This window comes from Monodon monoceros, unplaced genomic scaffold (genome assembly GCF_005190385.1).
Source record: "Monodon monoceros isolate NGI ecotype Baffin Bay Population unplaced genomic scaffold, NGI_Narwhal_1 Super_Scaffold_12, whole genome shotgun sequence".
Lineage (NCBI taxonomy): Eukaryota > Metazoa > Chordata > Mammalia > Artiodactyla > Monodontidae > Monodon > Monodon monoceros.
The window spans coordinates 91510413-91527991 of NW_021703768.1; the positions used below are offsets into that span (position 1 = coordinate 91510413).

The 17579-nt window shown below is 39.3% G+C and overlaps 2 protein-coding genes across 4 annotated transcripts in view; one reads left to right on the plus strand and one right to left on the minus strand.

The window, feature by feature from the left end:
* Positions 1–9811, minus strand: part of STARD4 (StAR related lipid transfer domain containing 4) — a 24911-nt gene extending 15100 nt beyond the window's left edge. The window contains exon 1 of the mRNA XM_029215626.1: positions 9602–9811. Coding sequence (XP_029071459.1) covers positions 9602–9640 — 39 coding nt within the window. The 5' untranslated portion in view covers positions 9641–9811. The remainder of the gene's footprint in view (positions 1–9601) is intronic.
* A 224-nt stretch (positions 9812–10035) lies between these two features.
* Positions 10036–17579, plus strand: part of MCC (MCC regulator of WNT signaling pathway) — a 462283-nt gene continuing 454739 nt past the window's right edge. Inside the window, exons 1-3 of one of the 3 annotated variants that reach the window (XM_029215919.1) lie at positions 10036–10598; positions 15534–15714; positions 17098–17205. In XM_029215919.1, coding sequence (XP_029071752.1) covers positions 17117–17205 — 89 coding nt within the window. In that variant the 5' untranslated portion in view covers positions 10036–10598; positions 15534–15714; positions 17098–17116. Of the gene's footprint in view, positions 10599–15533; positions 15715–16598; positions 17206–17579 lie in introns of those variants that run through there. The other 2 variants (XM_029215921.1, XM_029215920.1) reach the window with 2 other exon arrangements.

A 17579-nucleotide genomic window follows, 5' to 3' on the forward strand; every position in this document is an offset into this window, starting at 1 on the left:
TTTCTTTCTTTCTTTCTTTCTTTCTTTCTTTCTTTCTTTCTTTCTTTTCTTTTCTTTTCTTTCCTTTCTCCCTTTTATTCTGAGCTGTGTGGATAACAGGCTCTTGGTGCTCCAGCCAGGCATCAGGGCTCTGCCTCTGAGGTGGGAGAGCCAAATTCAGAACAATGGTCCACCAGAGACCTCCCAACTCCACATAATATCAAATGGCAAAAATCTCCCAGAGATCTCCATCTCAACGCCAACACCCAACTCCACTCAATGACCAGCAAGCTACATTGAATGGACACCCTATGCCAAACAACTAGCAAGACAGGAACACAGCCCCACCCATTAGCAGAGAGGCTGCTTAAAATCATAATAAGGTCACAGACACACCAAAACACACCACCAGACATGAACTTGCCCACCAAAAAGACAAGATCCTGCCTTATCTTCCAGAGCCCAGGCACTAGTCTCCTCCACCAGGAAGCCTACACAACCCACTGAACCAACCTTAGCCACTGGGGGCAGACAACAAAAACAATGGGAACTATGAACCTGCAGCCTGCAAAAAGACCCCAAACACAGTAAGTTAAGCAAAATGAGAATACAGAGAAACACAGCAGATGAAGGAGCAAGGTAAAAACCCACCAGACCTAACAAATGAAGAGGAAATAGGCAGTCTACCTGAAAAAGAATTCAAGGTAATGATGATAAAGATGATCCAAAGTCTTGCAAATAGAATGGAGATAATACAAGAAACGTTTAACAAGGACCTAGAAGAACTAAAGAGCAAACAAACAATGATGAACAACACAATAAATGAAATTAAAAATTCTCTAGAAGGGATCAATAGCAGAATAACTAGGCCGAAGAACGGATAAGTGACCTGGAATATAAAATAGTGGAAAAAACTACTGCAGAGAAGAATAAAGAAAAAAGAATGAAAAGAACTGAGGACAGTCTCAGAGACCTCTGGGACAATATTAAACGCAACAACATTCGAATTATAGGGGTCCCAGAAGAAGAGGAGAAAAAGAAAGGGACTGAGAAAATATTTGAAGAGATTATAGTTGAAAACTTCCCTAATATGCGGAAGGAAATAGTTAATCAAGTCCAGGAAGCACACAGAGTCCCATACAGGATAAATCCAAAGAGAAACATGCCAAGACAAATAATAATCAAACTATCAAAAATTAAATACAAAGAAAAAATATTAAAAGCAGCAAGGGAAAAACAACAAATAACACACAAGGGAATCCCCATAAGGTTCACAGCTGATCTTTCAGCAGAAACTCTGCAAGCCAGAAGGGAGTGGCAGGACATATTTAAAGTGATGAAAGGCAAAAACCTACAACAAAGATTACTCTACCCAGCAAGGATCTCATTCAGATTGGACAGAGAAATTAAAACCTTTGCAGACAAACAAAAGCTAAGAGAATTCACCACCACCAAACCAGCTTTACAACAAATGCTAAAGGAACTTCTCTAGGCAGGAAACACAAGAGGAGGAAAAGACCTATAATAACGAACCCAAAACAATTCAGAAAATGGGAATAGGAACATACATATCGACATATCGATAATTACCTTAAATGTAAATGGACTAAATGCTCCCACCAAAAGACACAGATTGGCTGAATGGATACAAAAACAAGACCCTTATATATGCTGTCTACAAGTGACCCACTTCAGACCTAGAGACACATACAGACTGAAAGTAACGGGATGGAAAAAGATATTCCATGCAAATGGAAACTAAAAGAAAGCTGGAATAGCAATTCTCATATCAGACAAAATAGACTTTAAAATAAAGACTGTTACAAGAGACAAAGAAGGACACTACATAATGATTAAGGGATCGATCCAAGAAGAAGATATAACAATTGTAAATATTTATGCACCCAACATAGGAGCATCTCAATACATAAGGCAAATATTAACAGCCATAAAATGGGAAAACGACAGTAACACAATCATAGTAGGGGACTTTAACACTCCACTTTCACCAATGGACAGATCATCCAAAATGAAAATAAATAAGGAAACACAAGCTTTAAATGACACATTAAACAAGATGGACTTAATTGATATTTATAGGACATTCCATCCAAAAATAACAGAATACACTTTCTTCTCAAGGGTTCATGGAACATTCTCCACGATAGATCATATCCGGGGTCACAAATCAATCCTTGGTAAACTTAAGAAAATTGAAACCGTATCAATCTTTTCTGACCACAACACTATGAGACTAGATATCAATTACAGGAAAAAAATCTGTAAAAAATACAAACACATGGAGGCTAAACAATACACTACTTAATAACCAAGAGATCATTGAAGAAATCAAAGAGGAAATCAAAAAACACCTAGAAACAAATAACAATGAAAACACGATGACCCAAAACCTATGGGATGCAGCAAAAACAGTTCTAAGAGAGAAGTTTATAGCAATACAATCCTACCTTAAGAAATAAGAAACATCTCAAATAAAAAACCTAACCTTACACCTAAAGCAATTAGAGAAAGAAGAACAAAAAAACCCCAAAGTTAGCAGAAGGAAAGAAATCATAAAGATCAGATCAGAAATAAATGAAAAAGAAATGAAGGAAACGATAGCAAAGATCAGTAAAACTAAAAGCTGGTTCTTTGAGAAGATATACAAAATTGATAAACAACTAGCCAGACTCATCAAGAAAAAAAGGGAGAAGACTCAAATCAACAGAATTAGAAATGAAAAAGGAGAAGTAACAACTTACACTGCAGAAATACAAAAGATCATGAGCGATTACTACAAGCAACTCTATGCCAATAAAATGGACAACCTGGAAGAAATGGACAAATTCTTAGAAATGCACAACCTGCCAAGACTGAATCAGGAAGAAAGAGAAAACACGAACAGACCAGTCACAAGCACTGAAATTGAGACAGTGATTAAAAATCTTCCAACAAACCAAAGCCCAGGACCAGATGGCTTCACAGGCGAATTCTATCAAACATTTAGAGAAGAGCTAACACCTATCCTTCTCAAACTCTTCCAAAATATAGCAGAGGGAGGAACACTCCCAAACTCATTCTACAAGGCCACCATCACCTTGATACCAAAACCAGACAAGGATGTCACAAAGAAAGAAAACTACGGGCCAACATCACTGATGAACATAGATGCAAAAATCCTCAACAAAATACTAGCAAACAGAATCCAACAGCACATTAAAAGGATCATACACCATGATCAAGTGGGGTTTATTCCAGGAATGCAAGAATTCTTCAATATACGCAAATCAATCAATGTGATACACCATATTAACAAATTGAAGGAGAAAAACCATATGATCATCTCAATAGATGCACAGAAAGCTTTCGACAAAATTCAACACCCATTTATGATAAAAACCCTGCAGAAAGTAGGCATAGAGGGAACTTTCCTCAACATAATAAAGGTCATATATGACAAACCCACAGCCAACATCGTCCTCAATGGTGAAAAACTGAAAGCATTTCCACTAAGATCAGGAATAAGACAAGGTTGACCACTCTCACCACACTTATTCAACATAGTTTTAGAAGTTTTAACCACAGCAATCAGAGAAGAGAAGGAAATAAAAGGAATCCATATCGGAAAAGAAGTAAAGCTGTCACTGTTTGCAGATGACATGATACTATACAGACAGAATCCTAAAGATGCTACCAGAAAAATACTAGAGCTAATGAATGAATTTGGTAAAGTAGCAGGATACAGAAGTAATGCACAGAAATCTCTGGCATTCCTATACACTAATGATGAAAAATCTGAAAGTAAAATCAAGAAAACACTCCCATTTACCATTGCAAGAAAAAGAATAAAATATCTAGGAATAAACCTACCTATGGAGACAAAAGACCTGTATGCAGAAAATTATAAGACACTGATGAAAGAAATTAAAGATGATACAAATAGATGGAGAGATATACCATGTTCTTGGATTGGAAGAATCAATATTGTGAAAATGACTCTACCACCCAAAGCAATTTACAGATTCAATGCAATCCCTATCAAACTACCACTGGCATTTTTCACAGAACTAGAACAAAAAATTTCACAATTTGTATGGAAACACAAAAGACCCCAAATAGCCAAAGCAATCTTGAGAAAGAAAAATGGAGCTGAAGGGAGCAGGCTCCCTGACTACAGACTATACTACAAAGCTACAGTAATCAAGACAGTATGGTACTGGCACAAAAACAGAAATATAGATCAATGGAACAGGATAGAAAGCCCAGAGATAAACTCACGCACATATGGTCACCTTATCTTTCATAAAGGAGGCAAGAATATACAATGGAGAAAAGACAGCCTCTTCAATAAATGGTGCTGGGAAAACTTGACAGGTATATGTAAAAGAATGAAATTAGATCACTCCCTAACACCATACACGAAAATAAACTGAAAATGGATTAAAAACCTAAATGTAAGGCCAGACACTATGAAACTCGTAGAGGAAAACATAGGCAGAACACTCTATGACGTAAATGACAGCAAGATCCTTTTAGACCCACCTCCTAGAGAAATGGAAATAAAAACAAAAATAAACAAATGGGACCTAATGAAACTTAAAAGCTTTTTCACACCAAAGAAACCATAAACAAGACAAAAAGACAACCCTCAGAATGGGAGAAAATATTTGCAAATGAAGCAACGGACAAAGGATTCATCTCCAAAATTTACAAGCAGCTCATTCAGCTCAATATCAAAAAAACAAACAACCCAATCCAAAAATGGGCAGAAGACCTAAATAGACATTTCTCCAAAGAAGATATACAGATTTCCAGGAAACACATGAAAGAATGCACAACATCATTAATCATTACAGAAATGCAAATCAAAATTACAATGAGATATCATCTCACACCGGTTAGAATGGCCATCATCAAAAAATCTAGAAACAATGAATGCTGGAGAGGGTATGGAGAAAAGGGAACCCTCTTGCACTGTTGGTGGGAATATAAATTGATACAGCCACTATGGAGAACAGTATGGAAGTTCCTTAAAAAACTACAAATAGAACTACCATATGACCCAGCAATCTCACTACTGGGCATATACCCTGAGAAAACCATAATTCAAAAAGAGTCATGTACCAAAATGTTCATTGCAGCTCTATTTACAATAGCCAGGACATGGAAACAAAGTAAGTGTCCATTGACAGATGAATGGATAAAGAAGGTGTGGCACATATATACAATGGAATATCACTCAGCCATAAAAAGAAACGAAACTGAGTTATTTGTAGTGAGGTGGATGGACTCAGAGTCTGTCATACAGAGTGAAGTAAGTCAGAAAGAGAAAAACAAATACCGTATGCTAACACATATATATGGAATAAAAAAAAAAAAAGTGGTCATGAAGAACCTAGGGCCAAGACAGGAATAAAGATGCAGACCGGGCTTCCCTGGTGGCGCAGTGGTTGAGAGTCCGCCTGCCAATGCAGGGGACACATGTTCGTGCCCCGGTCCGGGAAGATCCCACGTGCCACGGAGCGGCTGGGCCCGTGAGCCATGGCCGCTGAGCCCGCGCATCCGGAGCCTGTGCTCTGCAACGGGAGAGGCCACAACAGTGAGAGGCCCGTGTACAGCAAAAAAAAAAAAAAAAAGATGCAGACCTACTAGAGAATGGACTTGAGGACATGGGGAGGGGGAAGGGTAAGCTGGGACAAAGTGAGAGATGGCATGGACATATATACACTACCAAACGTAAAATAGATAGCTAGTGTGAAGCAGCCGCATAGCACAGGAAGATGAGCTCAGTGCTTTGTGACCACCTAGAGGGGTGGGATAGAGAGGGCGGGAGGGAGGGAGACGCAAGAGGGAAGAGATATGGGGATATACGTATATGTATAGCTGATTCACTTTGTTATAGAGCAGAAACTAACACACCATTGTAAAGCAATTATACTCCAATAAAGATGTTAAAAAAAAAAGAGTAAATACTGCAAACAAATTGTGCTGAAAAAAATAATGAAAAAAGATATGATATGAAAAAACTAAAATAAAATGATACAGAAGTTCAGGGAGGAAAAGAAAAACTTTTCCTCTATTTTCTTATGCTCTGTCCCTGAGACCTGCAATTAAATTGACAAAAGATAGATTAACAGAAAAAAAGGCAAAGTTTACTTGATGTCAATATTTAATTTTTTTATGCAAAGAGGCTTTCATAGAAAATAACTGGAGACCCAGAGAAGCTTATATACCCGGAGCTTATACACCATCTTAAAGGGTGATAAACTCTGGAGAAATGACAAGACAAGGGAAAAGGGGTTTGAGCTTCTAGGGGTGGTAAATTATGGCAAGATAAATATATGGGAAGACACTAATAAAAGGTAAAGCCAAAAAAAAAAAAAAAAGGTAAAGGCTATTTTAGTGAAGTTTGTTTGTGTAGACCATCTCAGTTCAACTTTCTGTCTCCAGTGATAGCAGTTATTCTCTTGGTATAGGAGAGAGGAGAGGGAAGACCTTCACCAAAGGATATTTATGTCCCATTTTTAGGCAGATAGTGGAAGGATAAATAGTTCTTTCCGTGTCTACTGCTTCTTAATTGCCTTCAGCTCAAAGTAACCTTTATTCTGAAGTGGCATGTTTTGGGGTGGTATATCCCTTCAGAAACACGGGAAAGTATATATAGAAAATTCAGTAATATAGAATTTTGGATCTATGAAAGTGATGTGAAATATCTAATAATTATAGATCCTACCCATAAGAAGTGGATTAGCTCATTTAAAAAGTCTGCCAGTCAGGAATAGATCCCATTTCCACTCAAGAGACTGCCAACTTGTTAGCCAGTACAATGACCTTATTTAAGGGTATGTTATAAACAAACACAAGTTCTTAGAGAGGACTTGAAAAATAAATTTAATTTATCCATTACTAAGGATCATTATGATTAAACAACATTCTTTAAATCCAAAGGTCACATGCCAGGTTCCTGTGGCTAGCAGATAAGAGTATTTTCAAAACTCTTTGATAGAAATCAAAGATGAAGTGGAAAGCTACTGTTAGCATAGACAACATTACCTTTAGGTAAATCTAGCATACAAAAAGTAAGCAATAAAAACTACCTATAAAGATGAGAATCTGAAACTTTAAGGTGTTTACCTTAGTTATCATTCACTCCTACTGGTTAGTATAAAATCCAAACTCCCTAATATGTCTTATGGGCCCTTTTATATTTTGGCCAAGCTCATTGCCTAATTTCTACTCTTCTTTCCTGGACCCCTCTTAAGACTATGTTAGCTCCTCCGCCAATGTTAAAAACTCCTATTAATGAGCCTCTCTAGTGGTGGTGGAGTAGGAGGTAGGAAAGGAAGAAAATAAAGTAAGTATAAACTTGGAAATCTCTCTTTTAGCCCAATGAAGTATTTAACCAGGCAGTTAATCTTGATGAAAAAAATCCATGCAAGGGTTAAGTCCAAAGGGAATAACAGTTACTTTCTAAACTGATCATCTGTGTTTAGACAGGCAAGACAGAGAATCTCTCAAAAACCAAGATGGGGTGCGGATAGGGGAACAATATTGGGGTTATCAAGGTCTTGGTGCTCTCTTAATATAATAGGGCACTCACATTAATTGAAAAGAAAGCATGCAATATGCCCTATTGCAATCTCTATCTGTGGAGAATGTCAGGAAATGTTTTAAATACCATTCTGAACTCCCTCTTTCTTTTATTCTCCTTCCTGACCTTATAGCAGGAAACTCTCCAACACTTCCATGTCAGAGAAAACAGGTACCACTTAACTGTATCAGAATCTAACAGCTCCATAAATGGGTTATATACTCTTGACAATTCTACAGCCAGGTGCTAAGTAATGTCCACCTTTTTTCTTTCTTACTCTAACCTTTTTGGTCACGTTTTCTATGTTTATGTTTTTGAAGTGACTACTAGTGTAGGCAGTTGCTGCCACCATTGAGTGGGCAGCCTTCACAGGTTAAAAAATTTTCTTGGGCTTCCCTGGTGGCGCAGTGGTTGAGAGTCCGCCTGCCGATGCAGCGGACACGGGTTCGCGCCCCGGTCTGGGGAGATCCCACATACCGTGAAGTGGCTAGGCCCGTGAGCCGTGGCCACTGAGCCTGCGCGTCCAGAGCCTATGCTCCGCAACGGGAGAGGCCACAACAGTGAGAGGCCCGCGTACCACCAAAAAAAAAATATTTTCTTGAGGCCATCTATCAGCACCACAGTCTTTGACAGATACAATTTTAATTTTTGTCAAATGACAGTGAAATGGCCATAGGTTTTAATTAACTATGGAATATAATAAACATTTTAACCTCTAATAAAAAGTGAATGCCATAAAAATCCGTTTGTACTTATGTAGTATGATTAAGTCAGAATTCACGTATTGAAGAAACTCATATCAGAATTGTTTCACCTTCCATTACCTGATTGATATGTTTCATGTATGTGAATAGCTTCAATTTAACATGCCATAGATCTTCCCCAAGATGTGCAAACCAAGGCCTTGTAAATTAAATATTTTCTACCTAACATAAAAATTCCAGCATAGGCTTAATTGCCAATCAATTTTGAATTAGTAATTTAGCTTTTCCAATTAGTCAAGTACGGTAGCTTCTCATTTTTGAGACTGGCTGTAGCAGGAATGCAACAGGGTAAGTCTTCATCTGCAGTGTGACTGATGATACTCCGATTCAGTGCTCACTTTGGCTTATTTTAGGACAAGCTTTATAACACCAATGAGACTTTTACAACACTTAAGACAATATTAATTTCTAATAATGTCACAGCTTTAAGTTTGAGTCCAAGTTAATGTTCAAGCTCCTAATGCTCTAATCCTTTATTTAAAAACATAATAATAAAAAAAATAAAAAAAAAACATAATAATAGCTAACATTTATTGATCATTTACTATGTGATCAGTCTTTCTGGCCACTTCAAATTGTATTATTTCATTTAATCCTCATAAATAACCTTAAGAGCCCATCCTATTATTGTCTCTATTTTACAGAAAGGGAAAGTATTAACACGGAGGTTAAGTCACTTGTCCAAGATCACACAGCCCATAAGTGATGGAGCCAGAATTCCAACCCAGGACCTCTGCCTCCAGAGACTAAAGGTCTATTCTGTAAAACACTGGAAGCTGATCAAAGGCTGCAAGAGACTCTAAAAATCTGACATCATGTTGAATTTGCCATATTTTGTCTTGGCTGCTGAACCTAAAAAATCTCAGGTAATCTTTCTTAATTGTAAATTAGGGATAACAGCAACATTAATTTATTGAGGAATTACAAGAGTTAATATATTTAGTACCGAACTTGGAAGATAGTAAGCACTCGGAAAACACTGCCTCTTAACAACGCAGCTCCGTCAAAGCCTGGTGTGAGGGAATGGACCTTCTGTTGTCTGTGCACCTACTAAGAACCAGGAAGCACTGTGCCCATCACAGAACGGTATCTCAGTGAATCTTCACCCAGGCCCCCCGAAGCGAGGTTATTACCGCCCTTTCCCCATTTAACAGATGAAGTAACTTGGGCCTAATCGGCGTCCTAACGCTGGTGAACTGGGTTGAGGAGGAGAGGGGCAAGCCCTGGGATCCAACCAGCGCGACAATTACTCTCAGTTTTCTCTTACCTGTGAGGTCCACACACGTCCGGACGCCGGTTCCGCCATCCTGGACCTCCACGGCGGCTTCCCTCTCCCACTGCCCGGAGCAGGTCCGGGAAGACCACCCTGTCGCTCCGCCTCCAGGCGGCCTCACCTCCGTGCTTCTACTCAAGGCTACTTGAGGTGAAGCAAGGAGTGCGACCGAGATCAGGCGTGCCAGGTAGACAGGAAACTCACTCTTTCTGCAATACTAACTCTACAGCTATCTCGGCTTCCCCGCCCGCCGAGGCTACCGGCGGCAGCAGCCAATGGTCGCCAAGCCACTGCCAGTTGCAGCCAATTGGAAGGCATCAAGCCTTCCGGGGAAGGCGGGCCGAACCCCGCAACCACGCCCCCGGCTCGAACCCTGGCCTCCGGGGATGGGTAGCGGCAAAAGTTGGCAGAAGCAACGTGTGTTTGCAGGGATTGGCTGGCGCGGCAGCGTGCGGAGCGCTGATTGGTCGCCGAGAGATGGACTGATTCCGCGTCGGGTGAGAGTTGACGGTCTCCGGGCCAGCTGCGTGTGTAGAGTCGCCTGTGGGTTTGGCTCTGGAAGGGTGCCCTGTGGCCAATTAATTCTGAAAGAATTTCGCGTGGCAGTAAGTCCCGCTGGGAGAATATGAACGCGAAGAGGGAGTGAATGACTACGGTGAGGGATAAGGCTGGCTTAAATTCGCTCTGAAGATTAGTATCCCGCGGCTGCATTGCCCCTCCCAAGGCCAGAAGTCAAATAAGAAATGAGAAAAAAAAAAATGCACCCGTGCGAGGATGACCGGCTCTTCGGCTTCCTGCGGCCTCCCGTGACTCAAAGCTGAGAGTACTATACGAGAAAACATGTAAACAAAGTCACTGCACAGTGTGAATTGATCTTTCGCCAAATGTTTACCCTCAGATATGGGAGTTCAGAGGACAACCTTTTAAGTAGGGAAGAGTTGGGGTGCGCAGGTGGCTTTAGCAGCCTCACAAAGTTTTCATCTGTTTGAAGGTGAGTAACATTTATACCAGTGTCTGTGAAGTCACCCATCTGATAGGATGCTTGGCAAATCTGAATACTAAAAATCAGGTGTTTGCAAATTACACATACCAGGATATGTAGTTTGAGAACCAAGAATAGGAAGGAATGCAAGGCTACACCATTAGTCATTTTTGATAGACTTGCACTGAGAATAAGCAATACTTCATAAAAATTTTAATTAGCATCACTAAAAGAATCACCAAACACCACTTGCTAGTTATTATTGGCAGATTTTAAAAATCTTACCTCATTGTTTATATATAAAAGGAATCATAATTTGGTGATTACTTTTCCGTTATCACCTTACATGTATTCATCTGTAAAACACACCTACCTTGGGGGGCTGTGTGGAGTTAATGAGATATAAAGTATGTAAAACTTTAACCAAAGCACTTTTCCATGACTATCTCAAGGTATTATCCGCACATACATGCAAACAAGAACCACGATAATTGGCCAATAATAACTAGCAAGTGAATGGAGCCCCAGGCATAGATCGTTAAGGCAGATTATGTAATTTCTGAGTGGCTGAACTGGAATTTGGTCCAGGCCTGCTGGATTCTGAAACTGGGGCTCTTTAACCCCCATGAAACTCATAATGTGTTTCACAGGCTGTCAGGCACATACCTGTGCACAGCAGGTGGGACCAGAAATGAAAGCCCTAATCCCTGCCGGGAAGGTTTACACAGTTAAATGGTGGAGAGGAACAAGTCCACTTAACCATTTCAGAAAAGTAGAAGATTAGTATCTCTCATTATTAGAATTGAGCTGGGTACATTGCTCAGTAGCTTTGCATATTCTCTTACAGAACCTGGTAGAATATGTTTAAAAGAAAATCAACGTGACTTTTTTTTTGAAAGGGTTTTCTGCGTAAAGTCATACATCACACTTACTCCTCCTGTAGGGAGGTTTTGTTTCTTTCCCCTTTGCTCTTCATCTTTTGCCTTGTTTTTCTTGGTTAGAAAGAAGTTGGGCTAATTCAAAACCCCTATGTGTCTATCAAAGTGGAATGCTACTGAAAGCAAAACTGCAGGTTCAGAAAAAATTAAATAATATTATCTGAAGCTATTATTGAGGACCATGGACCAGGCACAGTGCTAAGCATTTTACATGTATTAACTCATTTAATCCTGATAACCTCATAAGGTATGCATTATTATTATTATACTCACAAGAGAACAGTAATATATAGGGCAAATTATCCAAATAGTTTGGAATAGGTAGAGTAGATGGAAATTAGCTTTCCATCTAAAGTTCAAGTATAAAAGAGATATATAATGTATTTGCCCAGCTATAGAAAGTCACCCTAGAGAGGAAAAATAGCTTCGCTGCCAATCTCTGACTGTAATCAGACTGACTATATTAACAAATCTAAAAAAGGAATTTTCAAGAAGAAAAACAAAAAATTCCAAAACACAGAAATAATATATCCACTATTTCTGCCAGGAGGCAATAAATCTAGAATTAAAAAGCAAAATAAAAACATAGAAAAAATCCCCAACTACTTGAAATTAAAAAAAAATCTGTCCCCCAAACTCTGATCAAAAAGAAAATCAAATATTACATACTGAAGAATGTTAGTAAAATATTGCAAACATTAATATTAATAAATTAAACATTAATAAATATTAACCCCTTATAAAAATTCATAGCCTTAATTCAAGTCAACAAGTATTTATAAAATCCCTGCTGTAGGAAACCTGTTGAAGCTGGGGCAGTTTATAAGGTGACCTCCAACCAATTCCAGAGCTGGATTGAATCCTGAACCTTTTATTTATATAATCCAATAATTTTTTTTAACATCAGTTTGAGCTGACTTTCCCTTGTTTAGGATGAAAAGAGCTTTTAAGGAATAGAGGACCCCTTTTCTCTTGCGACACTTTCTTCCTTTTGTCAATTAATCTATGACAAAGGAAGCAAGAATATACAATGGAGAAAAGACAGTCTCTTCAATAAGTGGTGCTGGGAAAACTGGACAGCTACATGTAAAAGAATGATATTAGAACACTCCCTAACACCACACACAAAAATAAACTCAAAATGGATTAAAGATCTAAATGTAAGACAGGATACTATAAAACTCCTAAAGGAAAACATAGGCGGAACATTCTTTGACATAAATAGCAGCCATATTTTTTTGGATCCATCTCCTAGAGTAATGGAAATAAAAACAAAAATAAACAAATGGGACTCAAAGGAAACCATAAACAAAATGAAAAAGCCTATGAACTGGGAGAAAATATTTGCAAATGATGCTACTGACAAGGGATTAATTTTCAAAATATACAAACAGCCCATGAGGCTTAATATCAAAAAAAAAAAACCAACTAAATCAAAAAATGGGCAGAAGACCTAAATAGACATTTCTCCAAAGAAGACATACAGACAGCCAACAGGCATGTGAAAAGATGCTTAACATCACTAATTATTAGAGAAATTCATATCAAAACCACAGTGAGGTATCACGTCACATCAGTAAAAATGGCCATCATTAAAAAGTCTACAAATAATAAATGCTAGAGAGGGTGTGGATAAAAATGAACCCTCGTACACTGTTGTTGAGCATGTAAATTGGTGCAGCCACTATAGAAAACAGTATGGAGGCTCCTTAAAAAACCAAAAATAGAGCTACCATATAATCCTGCAGTCCCACTACTGGGTACATACCTGGCGAAAACTCCAATATGAAAAGATACATGCACTCAATGTTCTGGTGACACTATTCACAATAGCCAAGACATAGAAACAACCTAAATGTCCATAGACAGATGAATGGATAAAGATGTAGTACACATATACAATGGAACACTACTCAGCCATAAGGAAGAATGAAATAATGCCATTTGTAGCAACATGGATAGACCTAGATTATCATATTAAGTGAAGTTAAGTCAGACAAAGACAAATATCATATGATATCACTTATATGTGGAATCTAAAAAAAATACAAATGAACTTATTTACAAAACAGAAATTAGACTCATAGACATAGAAAACAAGACATACATACTACTGTAGATAAAATAGGTAAACAACAAGGACGTACTGTATAGCACAGGGAACTATACTCAATATCTTGTAATAACCTATAAGGAAAAATATCTGAAAAACTATGTGAGTGTATATATATATATGTATATATATACACATATATACACTTATATATACACATATACACATATATGTATATATACATATATATATATGTACAACTGAATCACTTTGCTGTACACTTGAAACACAACATTGTAAATTAACTATACTTAAATTAAAAAAACTTTAAAAGAAGAATATCTTCTTCGCTGCAGCGTTGTTGTAAGTGTTCAAGACTGGCTGCAGAGGCTGGAGGCTGGCACAAATTTGGCACTGGTGGGCACAGAGAAATGGTAGCGGGGATTGGGGGGAAGCCCTTGGATGAGAACACGAGTTAGAGTGTGGAACAGAGGTCCCCAAATCTCCCATACATCTGCCTCATGGATGGGAAGCATTTAAAAGTACAGACTTCGAGCCCTATCCTGAAGCTACTAAATCAGAATCTTTGGAGGTGGGGATCTAGGAATGTGACTTCTGGATGATGTCCCACAGCAAATCTAAAGCCAGTCTGGGGACTTCCCTGGTGGCACAGTGGATAAGACTCTGCGCTCCCAATGCAGGGGACTGGTCAGGGAACAAGATCCCACATGCATGCCGCAACTGAGAGTTTGCATGCTGCAGCTAAGGAGCCCATAAGCTGCAACTAATTAGCTGGGAGCTGCAACTAAGGAGCCCACCTGCCACAACTAAGACCCAGTGCGGCCAAATAAATAAATAAATAAATATTTACAAAATAAATAAATAAAATAAAATAAAACCAGTCTGACTAGTGTTTAAGCACTATCAGAAAAGAAAAGGAAGCAAGGTTTGTGTGAGAAGAGAGTGGGCCAGAGGCACAGGCAAATGTTAAGATTCAGTGGGTAAAATACTGAATTGTCCTTAGTATTTATTTCTGTTACTTAATTTTGTGCTTTACTCTTTTGTGCTGTCTGCTCTATTGTTTAAAGTTATGCTAATTTTTTTTTGTTGTTGTTGTTGTGGTACGCGGGCCTCTCACTGTTGTGGCCTCTCCCGCTATGGAGCATAGGCTCCGGACGCGCAGGCCCAGCGGCCATGGCTCACGGGCCCAGCCGCTCCGCGGCATGTGGAATCTTCCCGGACCGGGGCACGAACCCGCATCCCCTGCATCGGCAGGCGGACTCCCAACCACTGCGCCACCAGGGAAGCCCTAATTTTTTTTTTTTAAGTGGACTTTTAAGAAAATTTAGGGCAACTGAATAGTAAAACATGCTCTACCAGTGTATAGAAAATATTCATGTTAGACCATGATTAAAATGAACAAAACAAGCAAACAAAACTCAAATTTTACTTGTTGTTCATATATCAAAACATTCAGATGAAAATTAAGGCGAACCAGCAATATTATAATCATCATAAATTATATAACTGGCTGATACCAAATTCACTCTTGTAGATAAAATCTATGGACTGTTTAATATAGTCCAGGCACTGCTCTAGGTAGATATTATCATGATCTCCATCTTGCTTACTAGGAAACTGAAGCTTAGGAAGTTTAGGTAATTATCCTAAACTCACATAGCTAATGAGTGACAGAGGTCAGAGGTCAGTAGGAAACCTGATGCCCCATCAGGGACAGCAGTAGAATTTGTCTGGGTGTGGGAGGCCATGCCAGCTCATGTGTACTCACGGTACCTGAAGATCAGGAGCCTGTAGGCAAAGCCAGCCCACAGTCGAGGCCGACAGAAAAACACACTGGTTGCTTCACCTGTGACTGAGCACAGTTGGTAGCAACTTGCTATCTCCACTGTAAAGATGGTTATTGAAGTTAAAGAAATTTCCTGTTGTATTTAGGTTCACCAATGGTCAGAACATTGATACATGACTGTAAAGTGAAACCAAGCGGAGGGAAGTGCCGGTCTCAAACACCAGAAGTTAGGTTGAGTGTTTGTGTAAAAGAAAGGACTCTACACGCAGAGAGAGAAGAGAAAGGACCAACGATAGTCCATATCTGTGGACTGATATGATCTGCAAGGTAACTCTTTTAAACTCTTTTTAAACTCTTTTTAACTCTTTTAAAACTCTTTTTAACTCTTTTAAAAAGGTAACTTTTTAAATTTATTTCACACAATTATCTAAAACAAGGGTCCGCAAATGACAACCCATGTGCCAAATTAGGTCCGCCACATTTTTTGTAAGTAAAATTTTGTTGGAACATAGGCACACTCACTAATCTATGTACTATGATTGCTCTCACACCACAATGTCATGATTGAGAAATGGCAACAGACATTATGTGGTCTGCAAAGATGAAAACATTACTATCTGAACCTTTATAGTAAAACTTTGCTGATCTCTGCTCTAAAACATATTTCACAAATCTAGGTTTAAGATTTAAAATTTTAAAGAGATAAACGCAGTCTTGATACACATCTGAGAGCCCTTATTTCCTTGGATCACAGGTATCAAACACATGGGGAGGTAAAACCACTTGAGAAGGAACAAAGTATAAGAGAATTCAGTTGGACCAGGATCTTTGACTTACAAGGTCAATTTTTCCTCCAGAGAATGAACTTTGTTCACTGCAAGGGTACATGTATAAATATTCCAGCTCAGAAAACACTGTATTGCACTTGGATAAGCAAAAGTGCAAAGCAATTGTGACATAGTTTGCCTTTTGCAAACCTGATCTCCTGGATTTTTTTTAATAAATTTATTTATTTTATTTAATTTATTTATTTTTGGTGCGTTGGGTCTTCGTTGCTGCACGTGGGCTTTCCCTAGGTGCGGTGAGCGGGGGCTACTCTTCGTTGTGGCGCACGGGCTTCTCATTGCACACACACACACACACACACACACATAATGTCTAGATGATTTCTTTGGGTACAATTTTTACACTGCAACTGACCAGAAGAAAGACTGGATGCCTGTTAAGTTAAGAGGAAATTCTTTACCAGAGAAACCATAAACCTGGCCTGCCAAAGCCTGACTGAGTACAATGCAAACTTAAGTACCTAAACCTACACTAGCAAAAAGTAGGATGTGAAAGTTTTGCAGCCCCAAGAAGGGCAGACTCACCAATGCCCAATGAAGCTGTGATTGAGGAGGCTAATGGACGAAGAAGGACCTCCAAGAAAACAAAGCCAGTAGTCATGGAGATGATAGAGGAACCAGAGGTTTTGGATGGGCTAACCTAGAAAATTATAATAGTCTATTGCCAGGGCAGACATCTCTGAAATTTCTGCCCATTACAATATTTTTTTTTGGAAGGGAACTTTTTGTTATAGTTATCCTGTTCCTATTCCACCACAGAAGTGGTGTGTGTGTGTATGTGTGTGTGTGTGTGTGTGTGTGTGTGTGTGTGTGCTGGGCATGGGGGAATAACTCACCAGTCACTTCCTGGATCACCTGTCCACAGGTAGCCACATCTGGACCGAATGGAGAGAACTTTGTGTCACTCAGATATCCTGGTCTTTGAGCTGGGTTTAGTCTCTGAAAGATGGAACTTTGAAGTCATACCTCTTAGGTAAGGTATGAATTTTCCCTATTTGGGAAAAAGGGTGCTCACAGATCTCAGGGATGGAAGTGGTGGTCTATGGCAGACTGCTAGATGTCCTCCAATAGCTGTTCTTCCCCTTTCTTTTAATCTATGATGATAGAACCTCCAATGTTTTATTTGGACATAAGGTCACTCCAGGGCTTCCCTGGTGGCGCAGTGGTTGAGGGTCCGCCTGCCGATGCAGGGGACACGGGTTCGTGCCCCAGTCCGGGAAGATCCCACATGCCGCGGAGCAGCTGGGCCCGTGAGCCATGGCCGCTGAGCCTGCGTGTCCAGAACCTGTGCTCCGCAACAGGAGAGGCCACAACAGTGAGAGGCCCGCGTACCGCAAAAAAAAAAAA